This window comes from Sus scrofa, chromosome 6, assembly GCF_054392235.1.
Source record: "Sus scrofa isolate SSC_HxYL_T2T_F1_AM1 chromosome 6, Sscrofa_HxYL_maternal_Yorkshire_Landrace_v2.0, whole genome shotgun sequence".
Lineage (NCBI taxonomy): Eukaryota > Metazoa > Chordata > Mammalia > Artiodactyla > Suidae > Sus > Sus scrofa.
This window is the reverse complement of record NC_139388.1, coordinates 96,021,168-96,036,642: the sequence shown is the minus strand read 5'-3', so window position 1 is coordinate 96,036,642 and position 15,475 is coordinate 96,021,168. Positions and strand designations below refer to the sequence as shown.

At 36.6% G+C, this 15,475-nt stretch overlaps 1 protein-coding gene across 48 annotated transcripts in view; it reads right to left on the bottom strand.

The window, feature by feature from the left end:
- Nucleotides 1-15,475, bottom strand: part of ZMYM4 (zinc finger MYM-type containing 4) — a 164,638-nt gene that overhangs the window by 50,111 nt on the left and 99,052 nt on the right. For 33 of the 48 annotated variants that reach the window (XM_084963813.1, XM_021095899.2, XM_084963821.1 and 30 more), the window contains 11 exons: nt 14,066-14,216; nt 13,467-13,582; nt 12,770-13,042; nt 12,445-12,595; nt 10,928-11,100; nt 9,695-9,845; nt 8,995-9,135; nt 8,622-8,659; nt 7,528-7,672; nt 3,345-3,463; nt 2,056-2,227 (listed from right to left, as the gene is read on the bottom strand). In XM_084963813.1, the coding sequence (XP_084819939.1) occupies nt 2,056-2,227; nt 3,345-3,463; nt 7,528-7,672; nt 8,622-8,659; nt 8,995-9,135; nt 9,695-9,845; nt 10,928-11,100; nt 12,445-12,595; nt 12,770-13,042; nt 13,467-13,582; nt 14,066-14,216 (1,630 nt within the window). The remainder of the gene's footprint in view (nt 1-2,055; nt 2,228-3,344; nt 3,464-7,527; nt 7,673-8,621; nt 8,660-8,994; nt 9,136-9,694; nt 9,846-10,927; nt 11,101-12,444; nt 12,596-12,769; nt 13,043-13,466; nt 13,583-14,065; nt 14,217-15,475) is intronic. The other 15 variants (XM_084963807.1, XM_084963798.1, XM_084963830.1 and 12 more) reach the window with 1 other exon arrangement.

The window sequence follows — 15,475 nt, the reverse complement described above, 5'->3', positions numbered from 1 at the left end:
AATCTGTTTTAAGTTTCTTTTTCCTCCCCCCAATAAAACGTGCTTTACAACTGCACTAGAAAGCCAAAAGACTTAGAATATAAACACATCAACAAATGGAACTAAAAAGAACAAAGTTCTATTAATTACAAGTTATTTTATTTATTTTATTGTGTGTTTTAGGGCCACACCCAGAGCATATGGAAGTTCCCAGAATAGGGGTCTAATTGGAGCTACAGCTGCTGGCCTACACCACAGCTCATGGATCCTTAACCCACCAAGCAAGGACAGGGATCAAACCTTCGTCCTCATGGATGCTAGTCAGATTAATTTCCACTGAGCCACGACGGGAACTCCCTACAAATTATTTTAAAATTAAGCAGTTTAAGGATTCAAAGTATTAAGAAGCCAATTTTTTAATTTTTTATTTTATTTTATTCGGGGGGAGGCACCTGCAGCATATGGAAGTTCCTGGGTTAGAGGTCAAATCAGAGCTGCAGCTGCTGGCCTTACACTACAGCCATGGCAATACTGGATCCAAGCTGCTTCTGTCACCGACACTACAGCTTGCAGCAATGATGGATCCTTAACCCATGGAGCAAGGCCAGGGATTGAACCTGGATCCTCATGGATATTAGCCAGGTTCTCAACCCACTGAACCACAATGGAAACTCAATTTTCTTAAAAACCAAAGCAAACTGCCTCTTTTCCCTGAAACCAAAGATAAATGTACCAGATCCTTTCAGTCTTAATTCATTTCCCCCCCTTTATATTTCTATACCATTTGACTTTAATTACACTATAATTAAAACTATTTGTGTTGAACAGTTTTTCCATCTGGTTCAAGGCAAAGTCACAGTAGCTCTACAGAGAAAAAAACTTGATAAATGTTGACTATTAATGTGAATGGAAAAGCCAACTTAAAATGAGGTTTATCACCATGAATTGCTTGAACTTCCAAACTAAGTGTCAGAAATTAGAACATCATACATAGGGACAATATCCTAAGACATTAACATACACATATACATGGGTCACAATAATGAGATTATACACTAAAGCGCATTATAAGATCAGAAACCATGTGATAAAAGCAAAAGGTTTTTACCCATTTCTCAGAGCATGTTTTAAAAACTTACTGGCAACACAACAGAAAAGTTGTTTTCAAATGCTTACAATATTCAGAAAATCATCTAGAATTTATGATACAAAATCAGGACCCAGTTGCTGATGACAGAAAAAAAAAAAGAATTTCTCACCTCATCATTGACAGAGGGAAAAAAACACCGCAAAAATCCATCTGTACATTTCAACTATCTTAAACATCTTCCTGTGCTTTTATCTCTTATTATATTCAAAAACCAAGGGGGTACTAATTAAGGCTAGAAACTGTCTCTAATACATATTACTGTGTCCTGGCTAAAATCATGTGCTTTGAAGTCAGACAGACACAGATTCTACTTCTGGCTCCATTATTGTCTGTTGTCTGCTAACCACAGCAAGCTTATTTTCCAAAAGAGGAATCTCAAGTAAACAGTGCCTCCCTCATGGGTTTGCTTTGAAGAGTAAACAAACTGAAACACATATTGTATTTAGGACAATGTTCAGAGAAGAGTAAACACGTAAGTGCTAACTAGTGATATTATCATTATTCTACACTCATAAAATGGAATTTACCTATAGGGCATTTTGAACCAAATGGTTTTCCATCCTAAGGTTCTACTTATCTTCTACCAACATGCTGACTATTATACAACAGGACGATTACATGATAGGATATCATATCTGGGGTCCACGGTTTTGACTACAGGGATAAAACCAGAACATGATCATGAAACATGGATGTATGGGTATTTTTCTGGAATTGTTAAGAAGTAAACGCTGTATGGATATTCAGTTTCCTTTGTAAAAAGGATACACAGCTTTCAGAGGCATCAACAAATTCAAGAAATCCACATACTTGGAATTTAAACACAAAGTTTTTAGAAACTCCTTGACTGCCTAATACTTAAAATTACTTGAGCTACCTGAAAATTTGTAGGTGTGTTTCTTTTTTAGATGTAAAATTATACCAACCTCCCTGAGATAGAGTCTTCTCCTTCTCTTCATCTTCTGCAATCATTTCTGCCATCTCAAGGAGATCAGCTTCAAAAGGATGTGAGGGAAGCTTTTCCTTAATGTCTTCAATACTCTCAGTGACTTTATCTTCATTTTCCATTGAGGATGGAACAAGCATAGGGACAGGCATCTGAAAGACCAAGGACAGATTGACGAGTTTCTTCGGCAGAGGTCTGTCATCAAACCTATTATTTGTGAGATCATTTAAATATAAAAATAATAAGCAAATTCAAGGTATCCCCTGATGATAAAACAGTCTTAATAGTTTGTTTTTGTAAGATTACAGCCATTTAAATAAAAATTCAGTTAAGTGTTTTCCTGGACATTTAACAAAATGTGACTGAATATACTAAAAGAATAATTACTTAACTCATTTTTTTGTTTGGTTTTTGATTATATTTCTTGCTTGGTATTTTCACACAAATGTTTCTCTTAAGAATTTAGTACCAGGAGTTCCCATTGTGGTGCAAGTTCAATACCTGGCCTCGCTCAGTGGGTTAAGTATCTAGCATTGCTGTGAACTGCGGCCATAGGTCGCAGACATGGCTCAGACCCCGTGTTTCTGTGGCTGTAGTACAGGCCAGCAGCTGTAGCTGGGATTCAACCCCTACCCTGAGAACCTCCATATGCTGAGGCTGCGGCCCTTCAAAGCAAAAAAAAAAAAAAAAAAGAATTCAGTACCAGTATGGCTCAAGAGTAAAAAACCCAACTAGGATCCATGAGGACGTAGGTTCAATCCCTGGCCTCACTCAGTGGGTTACAGATCCAGTGTTGCCATGAGCTTTGGAGTAGGCTGGCAGCTGCAGCTCTGATTTGACTGCTAGCCTGGGAACTTCCATATGCTGTGGGTTCATCCCTAAAAAGACAAAAAAAAAAAAAAAAGAATTCAGTACCAAGGAAATACATATTTCCAATAGAAAATAGTGAGAATCCTGTAAATCACAAAATTCCTCTCTTCACCCTTGTTAGAATCTAGGATTCTAACATACATACACACAGTATCTGATCTTTTTCTATTTGAGTGGTCTTACTGTGTATAAAATGTTATAAAAAGGCTACCTCATAACCTTCCTCTGAGAAGGCAGGTACAAATAGAAGGAGTCCTTTATATGCTCCATATTAAGGAATGTAGTAAAAGTCAGGTGTATTTTACCAACAAACAAAAAGTTTTTTAGGGAACTGTCAAATCTTAATTGAGGAAAATGTGCATGCACTATATTAGCCTTAATCTCTAAATGATTACTCACTGGAACTGGAATTCCAAATGGGACTGGTGCATACTGAGTATAGAGATGAAGAGGTATAGGTATAAACACTGGTACTGGAACTGGCACCACAATAATTTGGGGCTGAGTTGGAGTGTCTTCTAATGGGAAAAAAAATCCACAAAAACAAAGGTTAGAAACAACATTTTAATTAGGAAAAAAACTTCAGGCATATAAATATTTCATAGGTCAAACGAAGTATAATTTTACTTTTAAAAAATTTAAAGCATGCAGAGATATATAATTCAAAAGGAATATAATCTATGATACTAGGAATTCAGGGAAAGGAAAAATAGGAAAGAAAGGCTTGAGTATAATAGCACTAACAATAAATGGGCAACACAATTATCAATGATATGAGGACATAATGAATGAAGGATATAATCTGCATGGCTGAATGGAATAGTGATCTTAAAAGTATAGAAAATTTAATATGAGTAAGTAGTATATGTTATAAAGGAAAGTGAATGATTAGAAGGGCCATATTTGTAAGGCTGTAATGCACATTTAAAATCATTTCTAGGGATGGACCAGGGATTTGAGAATGGCATATCAAACTGAGGTATATGGAATGACTGGCCAATGGGGACCTGCTGTAGTATAGCACAGAGAACTCTATGCAACATTCAGTGATAATCTATGTGTGAAAACAATCTGAAAGAGAATGGATGTGTGTACATGGGTGACTAAGTCACCTTGTTGTACAGCAGAAAGTATCACGACCTTGTAAATCAACTATACTTCAATAAAACTTAAAAAAATTATAATACTGAATACTGCTAAGGAGGTAATGAAAAAATCATTTCTAGTAGACAGTAGGGAACTACTGCAAAATGGTAACAGAGTAACGTAATGAAAATGGCATTTTAAAATATTAATTTGGCTGCAATCTTAGCATGGAATAAAAAGTATATAAAGTGTATAAAGTAAAGTGTGAAGGCAGGAGGCAACTACAATATGTAGAGCTAAGATGTTGACGGCCTAAACTAGGGTGGTTATGATACCTGCAAAAAAGGAATAAATAAAAAAGTAATAAAATTTAAAAAAAAAAAAAAAAAAAAAAAAAGAGTTCCCGTCATGGCCCAGGGGAAATGAAACCAACTAGGAACCATGAGGTTGCAGGTTCGATCCCTTTCCTCATTCAGTGGGTTGAAGATCCAGCGTTGCCTTTAGTTGTGGTATTGGTCGCAGACGAGGCTCAGATCTGGTGTTGCTGTGGCTGTGGCATAGGTCAGCAGCTATTCTTCTGATTAGACCCCTAGCCTGGGAACCTCCATATGCCACGAGTGTAGCCCTAAAAAGCAAAAAAAAAAAAAAAAAAAAAAAAAAAAAAAGACAAGTAGATGTTCTAAGATATTAAAAACATAAAATAGAACCTGAGAACTAACTTAAATATGACTAGGGTGGGAAGGATGGAGGTAGGATTCATTCGATTATTTAAAAAGTATCTAGAGGAGTTCCCGTCGTAGCACAGTGGTTAACGAATCCGACTAGGAACCATGAGGTTGTGGATTCGATCCCTGGCCTTGTTCAGTGGGTTAAGGATCCAGCATTGCCGTGAGCTGTGGTATAGGTTGCAGACGCGGCTCCGATCCCGCGTTGCTGTGGCTCTGGCGTAGGCCGGTAGCTACAGCCCCGATTGGACCCCGAGCCTGGGAAACTCCATGTGCCACCGCGGGAGCAGCCCAGGAAGTGGCAAAGGGACAAAAAATAAAAAAATAAAAAGTATCTATAAAGTCTTTTCTGTAGGCCAGAAAAACATGCTAGGTAATTATAAAAGCATTAATGTAAGAGAAAGGTAATGCTAGAGGAAGTGACAAGCTGACAATCTGACTAGGGTTAGCAGTGGAAAATAATATGGGATCAATTTTACCATGGTGCAGTGGACATAAAAACAAGTTATCTGATTAGAGATGTTTGATTACCAAGCTACCTAATATTAAATTAAGTAACTACTGATACAATAAAAATAGAGTTCCCTTGTGGCACTATGGGTTAAGGAGCTGATATTGTCACTGCAGCAGCTCCAGTTGCTGCTATGACATGAGTTTGGTTCCTGGTCTGGGAATTTCCACATGCCACGGGCACAGCCAAAAAAACCCCACAGGACTAAGTCATTTATAGCCTTGCTATTCAACTTGATCCATGGACTGGTAGCACTAACATCAACCAGGAACTTAAGCGATGCAAAACCTCAAGTCCACTGAATCAGAATTTGCTTAACAACACTCCCAAGTAATTCGTATGCATATTGATGTTTGAGAAGTACTAGCCTAGTGGATAACATTCCAGATGTGGGAATCTAGATTCCTTTCTATTTTAAAACTAGGAATTTCAGATGATAGCATGAGGAGTTCCAGAGACCCATTCCCTAGGGAAATAAGCAAAGCTGACAAAAACTTAAAAAATAATCATTTTGCGGTTCTCTAGTGGCACAAAAGGTTAAAGACCCAGTTTTGTCACTACAGTAGCTTGGGTCACTGCTATGTCATGGGTTCAATCCCTGGCCCAGGAACTTCTACATGCTGCAGGTGTGGCCAAAAAAATAAATAAAAAATAAATAAATGGAGTTCCTGTCATGGCCCAGGGGTAAAGAACCCAACTAGCATACATGAGGACACAGGTTTGATCCCCGGCTTTGCTCAATGGGTAAAGGCTCCAGCACTGCCATGAGCTGTGGTGAAAGTTGCAGATGTGGCTCGGATCCCAAGTTGCTGTGGCTCTGGCATAGGCCAGTGGCTACAGCTCTGACTGGACTCCTCGCCTGGGAACCTCCATATGCTCCAAGTGCGGCCCTAAAAAGACAAAAATAAATAAGTAATAAATAAATGAAATTAATAAATGTTTAAACTTTTGAAAAATTGTCCTAAGGGTATAAGCCAATGGGGAAACATTTATTCAAGAAAATATACTAAATTCAATAAGAATAGTAGGAGTTTATGACATGTTGTCTACCACCTGCTCCATATCCCTACCTCAAGCTAGCTCAACATGACAGGAACTCCACTGTGGATGGATGTGGCCAAAAAGATGGGCTCCCCTTTCTTCAGCTCCTAAGCAAGAGTTACTATATCTCACCAGAAGGGGCAGGCCACCATCATTTCTTATCCATCCTAACTTCAGGTTAAAAAAGGTTAATTTCCCCATGAGTACAGCTTCCACCCACAAAGATTTACTATAGGAATAACAGCCAAGAAAACTAGCGTCAGAACTACCTTCACCCCAGATCACCTTGCAGGGCAGAGACTGCATGATGGGAGAGGGAAGCTGAAATCAGAAGCTCACATCTTGCCCATCACCCAGAAAAGTAGCAGTTCAAAGAGGGGAAAGGCAGTTCATAAGAAAAGAAAGCCCTGGAGTTCCCATCGTGGCTCAGCGGAAACAAACCTGACTAGGATCCATGAGGATGCAGGTTCAATCCCTGGCGTCACTCAGTGGGTCAAGGCTCCGGCGTTGCCATGAGCTGTGTTGCAGGTCCCAGTTTCGGCTCTCGGATTTGATGTTGTTGTGGTGTAGGCAGCGGCTACAGCTCTGACAAGACCCCTAGCCTGGGACCCTCCATATACTGCAGGGGCAGCCCTAAAAAGCAAAAAAAAAAAAGAAAGAAAGAAAAAGAAAAGAAAAGAAAGCCCTGAAGCTCTTCCCAAAGAAATGTGGAAAAGTTCAAGCCTAAAGGCATTATAGAAAATAATTGTTTGTTTTCTGGGGTTTTTTTTTTTGGGGGGGGGGGGTTGGCCCTGCCTGCAGCATGTGGAAGTTCCCAGGCTAGGAATCAAACCTGAGCTATGGCAGTGACCCAAACCGATGCAGTAACATCACCAGATCCTTAACCCACTAAGCCACCAGGGAGTTACCAATAGTTCCTCTTAAGACCCTGTTCATATAATTTCAGAGTCTATGCTTACTCCATAATATTACACTGTCAAGAGTAAGGAAATTAAATGAAATGTTCACAGAATGGTATTATCAACTACCTTCTCTTTGCCATAACTTGGTAAAACTGATGAAAATAACTAACCTACAGGGGTATCATAAGAACTCAGTTTGACAATGTATCTTAGCAACCAAACACATCACCTAAAAATAGCAGGAACTTAATTAACAAGCAGATGCCACATTCCTTTTCCCTAGCAAAAAGTAAATAAAGAAAGCACAAGGAACATACCTGTCTGGCATTCTTTGTTTTGGGTATGTGGCTTGCAAGAGGTGGCTTTCGTCTGTGTGATGGGTTTGCACAATAAAGCTTTATTCTTCAAAAGTCTTGAAGGCTGGGAAGGTGGCAGTTTCAGGGCATCCGTTTGTGTACTTGCCTAGTAAAAAGATATCAGAATCCAAAACTTATTAATTACAAGAAATACTATAAATATTATATAGTATTTCAAAATATAATTTCAAAAGAAATACACTGGAATTGCATGGAAGACAGAACATAAATACTCAACTAAATATATGAAATATAATATCTCTGAAACATCAATAAAGGAATATTTTAATAACTATATACTGACTCTGAATATGCCTAATTACCAGTTCTATTTACCAAGAAAAATGCTGTTTGTATTTTAAGATATTATTAATCAATTAACAATGGTGGTTGAGCTTAAAATGAGAACTGAGTTAAGGGAACTCTAGACTGAGTTAAGTCTTTGAAGAAATAGCTTCAAGATAATAGAAATAACAAAAAATTATGATCATTTAAGTGACTTGAAAAAAAAAGAACACAGAAATTGTCCCAGAGACCAGGAAACACTTTAGAAATGTCACTGTTCTAGTCTTAAGTTTTTCTCATTATTTTTCTTCTTCTATTTTATTTATTAATTTTTGCTTTTTAGGGCCACACCCGAAGTATAGGGAAGTTCCCAGGCTAGGAGTCCAATCAGAGCTACAGCTGCCAGGCTACACCACAGCCACACCAACACAGATCCGAGCCACGTCCGCGACCTCCACCACAGCTCACGGCAATGCCAGATCAGTTACCCACTGAGTGAGGCCAGGGATCAAATCCACGACCTCATGATTCCCAGTAGGATTCGTTTCCGCTGAGCCACAACCGGATCTCCCAAACCATATTTTATAAACCCTTTATTTACAATGTGACTACATTACAAAATACTTCCCAAACCTTGCATGCCCAAATTTTGTAAAATTTAATTCTGTAGAGTTAAAAAAAGGGGGAAAAAAAAAAAAAAAAAAAAAACAACCTTCAGTAACCAGGCATTCAAAGAAATTAAAGTACATATAAGACCTAATTAAACTTACATCCCCAATGATTTTCGCTGTTACTGTTGGAACGGCACCTGATATAAATTAAAATACATAATTTAGTATCTTATCCAATTATTTAAACATTAGTACCAAAAGGTGATTTTTGGAAAATAAACACGAAGTTTCATAATAAAAACATGTATTATCTTAATCTAATTCAGAGGAAGACTAACATCTAAAAGATATATGAGAAAAAGAGATCTGGAAATTATAAAAACACTGTTTAATGCCATGGCAGCCCCTAGTAAGCCGCTGTTTGTGATATGAATGTATAAAACATGAAAATGATGACTAACAGAAAAAAAGGAGATAGCCACTGTATTCAACCTCAAAAAGGGGAGATGAATGCTTACAAATCAAGTCATACCTTGTAAGACACTGTTAGAATTCACTGTGGGCTGAGCAGCAGGAGCACTTGCTAATGATACTACATTAGCTATAACTGGAGTTGAATCTTTTCTTAGAGATGGGGGCCCTGCTGAAGCAGCTGACACCATGGAAATACTTGCTAATTAAGATAAACAAAAATAAGAATACCTCATATAATTTATATGTACATACACAGAAACCAAAATCTCAAGGAGGTTAAACAATGCTTTTAGTTGAGAATAAATTCTGTTGGAGCAAAGAGTCACTTCGGTTGGTTTTTTTTTTTTTTTTTTTTCTATTTTTTAATTAGTGATCCTTCAAAGTATTTCATGTACCTTCTCTTGCATAACTCTGCCTGTGGTATATTTAAAAGGTCATGTGATTTGGATTCTATGTTCTTTGTTATAGTCTCAAATCCTTTTCCAAGGAAGTCAAGACGAATATCTTCAATTATGAAACATTAACTGCCATTCTTTCCCATAAAGTTCTTACAGAGTTTGACTCAATATGCTCAGGGGACACTAAAGAACTCATTTCTACAAGGCCTTAATCTAAGGTTTTAAACAAAAAGGGATCTAAATGTTAATGTCATTTAAACAGAATGAAATTTACATTTCATGAAATTACTGACAACTGTTTAAATCTGTCCAACAGTAGTTAGTTCCTGGCATTGATCAAAGACTTAGGTTTAATTTTACCTGCATTGTTTTGTGAAGGAGGGTCACACACACTCTGCTGATTACAGAACATCAAGATACAAAGCAGGTTACAGAAATGTTTCATTTCTCCCCGCCATTTCAAGGACTCGCTGAGCTTACCCTGTCGCTTACAACCATCACATTTGGCCATCTGAAAAAGAAACAGAAGACAGTACAGAAGTAAGAAACAAATTATCTGCAGTGTGAGAGAATAAAAGAAGGCCACATGTAACAAGGGAGGAAATTTACTTAGAATTTAGACCACAGGAGTTCCCGTCATGGCGCAGTGGTTAACGAATCCGACTAGGAACCATGAGGTTGCGGGTTCGGTCCCTGCCCTTGCTCAGTGGGTTAAGGATCCAGCGTTGCCTTGAGCTGTGGTGTAGGTTGCAGACGCGGCTCGGATCCCGCGTTGCTGTGGCTCTGGCGTAGGCTGGTGGCTACAGTTCCGATTCGACCCCTAGCCTGGGAACCTCCATATGCCACAGGAGTGGCCCAAGAAATAGCAGCAACAACAACAACAACAACAAAAGACAAAAAGACCCAAAAAAAAAAAAAAAAAAAAGAATTTAGACCACAAAAATGAAGATTAACTATTTTGGGAGGGGAGACAACACAGAGGTGGGGGAGTAAGAGATAAAAACCATTATAAAATGTAAAACAAGCTACAAGAATGTATTGTATAACACAGAAAATACATTCAATATTTTCTGATAACTATAAATGAAGTATAAGCTTTTAAAAATGTGAATCATTATATTGTACACTTGTAATATATATAGTACCGTACATCTACTATACTTCAATTTCTAAAAAAAATGGTTAACTTTTCTAAAATTTGAAATATTTATTTACAAATTTATACTAAACATTAAAAAGGGACACATCATAGAAAAGCCAATAAATAGTTATTAAAAAACACAGTGAAATGGAAACAGATTGATTTTCCTTAGATACGATAATTCCTTTTAGTTAAATAATAAATAAAATTATAATTTTAAAGATTTTAATGCTTTAAGACTAATATATCTTTACAAAGAAATTAAAAACAAAAAGAATGCAACTTCAGTGACACTAAAGTCTTCTTAAATCTTACATTAATACTGGAGAACAGAATGCATTTCATACTTAAAAAGTTTTAAATAGTTAATTGCTCTTCATACTATTTGAAAGAAAAAAAGAAGAGAAAAATGTCCCCTAACTTCAAAACTCAGCAATGTGAATTATATTTACCTGATAGAACAGGACTGTATATTTGGACATACATTCTTCACAACAAAACTCTTCCACTTTCCCTCCCAAATTATTCTGTACCAATTTAGGAGATGTCTGTAAACAATAACTGCACATTTTACAGTGATTTCCCCAGCGTTTTGCCAAGTCATGTTTATAAAGCAATTTGCAACCTAAAAAATCAGAGAAGATAAAATTAACATTAGGGAGAAATAGTAAGTACATCCAGCTTTCATTTAAATACCCTACAATAGGAGTTCCCATCGTAGCTCAGCAGAAATGAATCTATTATCCATGAGGATCCCTGGCCTCGTTCAGTGGGTTAAGGATCCAGTGTTGCCACGAACTGTGGTATGAGTCGCAGACATGGCTTGGACCTGGCGTTGCTGTGGCTGTGGTGTAGGGCTGATAGCTGTAGCTCGAATTTGATCCCTAGCCTGGGAAGCTTTGTGTACCACAGGTGCAGCCCTAAAAAGGCAAAAAAATTAAAAAATCAAATAAATAAATACCCTACAACAAAATTTGCACAGTTGGGCTCTTACCAATAGATCAATTTTGAGAATTTATACTATTATTTTTTAATGAAATAAGACAGAACAGAAAATATTAAAGTGCATCATACATAATAAACGTCAGTTTTGTTTCATAAAAATTTTGTTTTATTTGGGTATGTGATCGTACACTGGGTCACACACAATGTAAAATGTACGTCTTTTTTGTGTGGTCAGAAGGTTTGAAAGCCACTAGCCTCAGAGGCTAATCCTGCATGGTTTTAAAATAAAACAAGGAGTTCCCTTCTTGGCTCAGTGGTAACAAACCTGACTAGTATCCACAAGGATGTGGGTTCGATCCCTGGCCTTGCTCAGTGAATTAAGGATCTGGCATTGCTCTGAGCTGTGGTGTGAGTTGCAGATGAAGCTCAGACCCCATGTTGCTACGGCTGTGGTGTAGGCTGCAGCTACAGCTCTAATTGGATCCATAGCCTGGGAATTTCCATATGCCGAGGGTGAGGGCATAAAAAGCAAAATAATAATAATAATAATAATAATTAATAAAATAAAATGAAACAAAACATTCTAAACTCACAGTCATCTAAATTTTAAGGAAGACATACTGATTTGCACATTCAGGTCTCTTATATTCAGAAACATAATGGATGTTTAAAACAATAAAAGAATAATCTTAGGATGCTACCAAAATTTAAGCAGTTCCCTTTAAAAATAAATATAACAGAAATAACTAAATATAAGAACCAAAAGACCCCTATGAACCTAATAACATCAATACCTTCTTTTGCTATACACTTTGAGGATCTTTCCCTTCACTTTAACATTCATACAATACGAAGCTAAGATCAAGTCAGAAAAGAGCCAACAAAGCAAGTGTAAACAAAACAAAAAGGCGATGGTGTTAGACACAATGGATAATATAGATAAACTTACATAGTGACAGCTTAAATCATCAACTACTTTTGAAACTACACATGCTCAGTAGGTAAGATAATCTTCTGTCTTTACCTTCACTACAGAATGACTTGTCAGCACCTGAGAATCGCACAGTCTCCTTTACAATTTTCTCAATTTTACAATATTCACACATTGCCATTACATTATTTATTTTCTTATATTCATCAGAACAATTTTTGCCACAGAACTGAAACATTTTACCCTGCAAAGAAATAATCATTAAGTACTAATTAAACATTTGATTTATCTTATGGAAATCCTTATCCCTCTTACTTTCAAAATAAACAGAGTAACTGTGAGGGATAAAAAGCCAGAAATAATTTTTGTAGACAGACCAGTTTATACTCAAACCCTCTATTATGCTGCTATACTTTACCTTATAGTCAAGAAGCTCTGGTTTTGTGGCAAAAAGACGGTTACAGTGCTGACACTTGAGTTTTACAACACTTCGTGCAAACCCAACATGTTGGGATTGGGCAGCAAGACGCTGAAGACCAGCTGCAGCAGAGCTACTGATAGAAGTGGGAGAAACAGCAGAGGTATTTCCTCCTGCTGACACTGTTGAACCTGTGGGGATGCTTACAATTACTTGGCCCTGGGACAAGGGCACTACTGAAGAATTCATTCCTGTTGGTTTGTTGAACAAATTCTGGAAGAACAAACAAACAAAAAGATCATTCTTATTACTTGTTCAAACGAGTAAATACTGAGCACCTATCTATGCCAAGCAGTTCTAGGCACTTAGGATACATTTGTGAACAGGCAAAATTCCCCGCCTTTGAACAGCTTACAACTGAACTAGGGGATTGTGGGGTTATTTATATCCAAAAAAATAAAATAATCTAACTAATAATATTCATTAAAAATAATATCCTCCCAATAGATAATCTAGGTCACAATCGTACCATTTGATTAAATGATATGTCTCCAAACACAGGATAGACCAAAGAACCCAAGTTTAAAAGGAGAAGGATAGAAATTTGGGCAATCCAGGCACTTCGCAAACACCTAACAAGTTTACTTAACCTAGGTGGCACACTGACTGGAGAAGAGGAAGCGTCCTGAAGCCATACCTGGAAAGCTACCACACAACTGTAGCTGCAGAAGTTGCGTATACTTCCATCTGACATGGCTAGATGGTACTGAGGAATTGCTGAGGTTTTACAACTGTTACACTGAACCTGGACACCTTAGCAAATCAAAATAAAAGCTAATGAGTAACAAATACAAATGTACATAAATGTGTGAGAAAACAAATATTACATATGAAAATTCAAGGGCCAAGTCAAGTTGCAGGAATTGAAACTAAACTTCCTCAATATAGATAAAAACTAAAAAAGTTAAAAATATTTCTTTTAATTTAAAGTTGTCACAGTCTACCCTGAAACTACACATAAACAAATTTTGACATAAACCAGGTATGGATAAAGAAAATACATTTTAAAAGCCATAAATTATTTTGGCAAGAAAAAATGCAAATAGATAAGCAAATAAATAAACACAAAATAAGCATTCAAGAGAATAAGTGCTATTTTGCAACACAGATATGAAATATTTTTAGTTTGTCTTAAAAATCTATTAAATTTGGACAAAAATCTGTACTATGTAAACAAAGCCACAACCATAATTTTCTCAACTATCATATCTATACAGTTTATGAAACCAGTATTACCTGCAGAAGTAACCATTTTAACTCTGTAAGCAGATAAGCAATTAACAGAACAGAAAAGCTCTGTCTTTCCCAAGCTATTGGTATTTTCAATCATTTCTGCAGAGGATCTCAATGATTTGCAAAGCGCGCATGGTGTAATTTTGGCTGATTTCTATTAAGAGAATAAAATAACATTCATTTTTACCAAATTACAAGTAAAAGCATAATTCTTTTGAAATGTTTATACTTAACACTATTGAAATATTTTAAATCAGTGGCTTTCAAACTTTTATAATTACAATCCTCAGTAAAAAATAAATTTTACAAAATGACCCTGCAATACATACTTCTGGGGGTTTTTGTGTTTGTGTTTCACATATATTATGATAACATGCAATGCACTTTGTTATTTTCCATTCTATTTCATTAAAAAATAATGCTGGTCACAACCTAGCAGCTAATTTGAGGATCTATTAATTGGTTGTAACTATAGCTTTTCAAAACACTATTTTACCCCTTCTCCAAGATAAGGGTAGGGGATTAAGAGGTACAAACTACTATGCATAAAATAACTAAACTACAAGAATATATAGTGTATGAAAACAAAGTCCCCAAACAAAAAACCTCCACTATTCTAAAAGTTACACAAGGAATTCATGTTTTTATACTATCCTAAAAATTGGAAAAACTTCCCCACAAAAAGTACAATGAAATGTGAATTCAAGGAAATCAACAACCTTACTAGAAAATTCACTATCAAATACTCTACCGCTAAAAATAAAATACAAGCACACTGTAAGCAATAAAGTAGGAAAAAATTTTGGATATCCCAATTGTACAAATATAAACAACCATAGAGTCTTAAGTTCCCACTAAGTTAGTGATTCAGTAGCAAATAATGCTAAATACTATTAACGTGTCATTCACTCAGGATAACTCATAAGGTATATCCAGCATCTATTAAGAGATTTCAAGAACTCTGTGTCCGCTTCAAGGATAAGTCTGTTAGAATTGCTATTAACATAAGTACATGTTCAAAGGAGCACATCCTTGCATTCTGGAATGTCTTATCTCCAACCCTATTTCTTCTTTCCTCCTCCATCAGGACTGCAAACACAAACTTGATTTATAAGAATAAGGTCAAGAATTATCTCTCAAGTTTTTGCTGATAGTCTCAATTTGCTCTATCAAGTAGAATTGACCATGCTTCCGCTGTGCCCCTCCACATTCCATAATACTTTCTTCATAACATCTCTATAGAGTTATACATCTATCGCCCCCAGGAGACATATAGAAACTCAAAACAGGAATCATATCTAACATCTGCTGAATAAAAAAAAATTTTTTTTATAGCTATACCTGCAGCATATGGAAGATCCCAGGCTAGGGGCTGAATTAGAGCTGCAGCTGCAGGCCTACGCCACAACCACA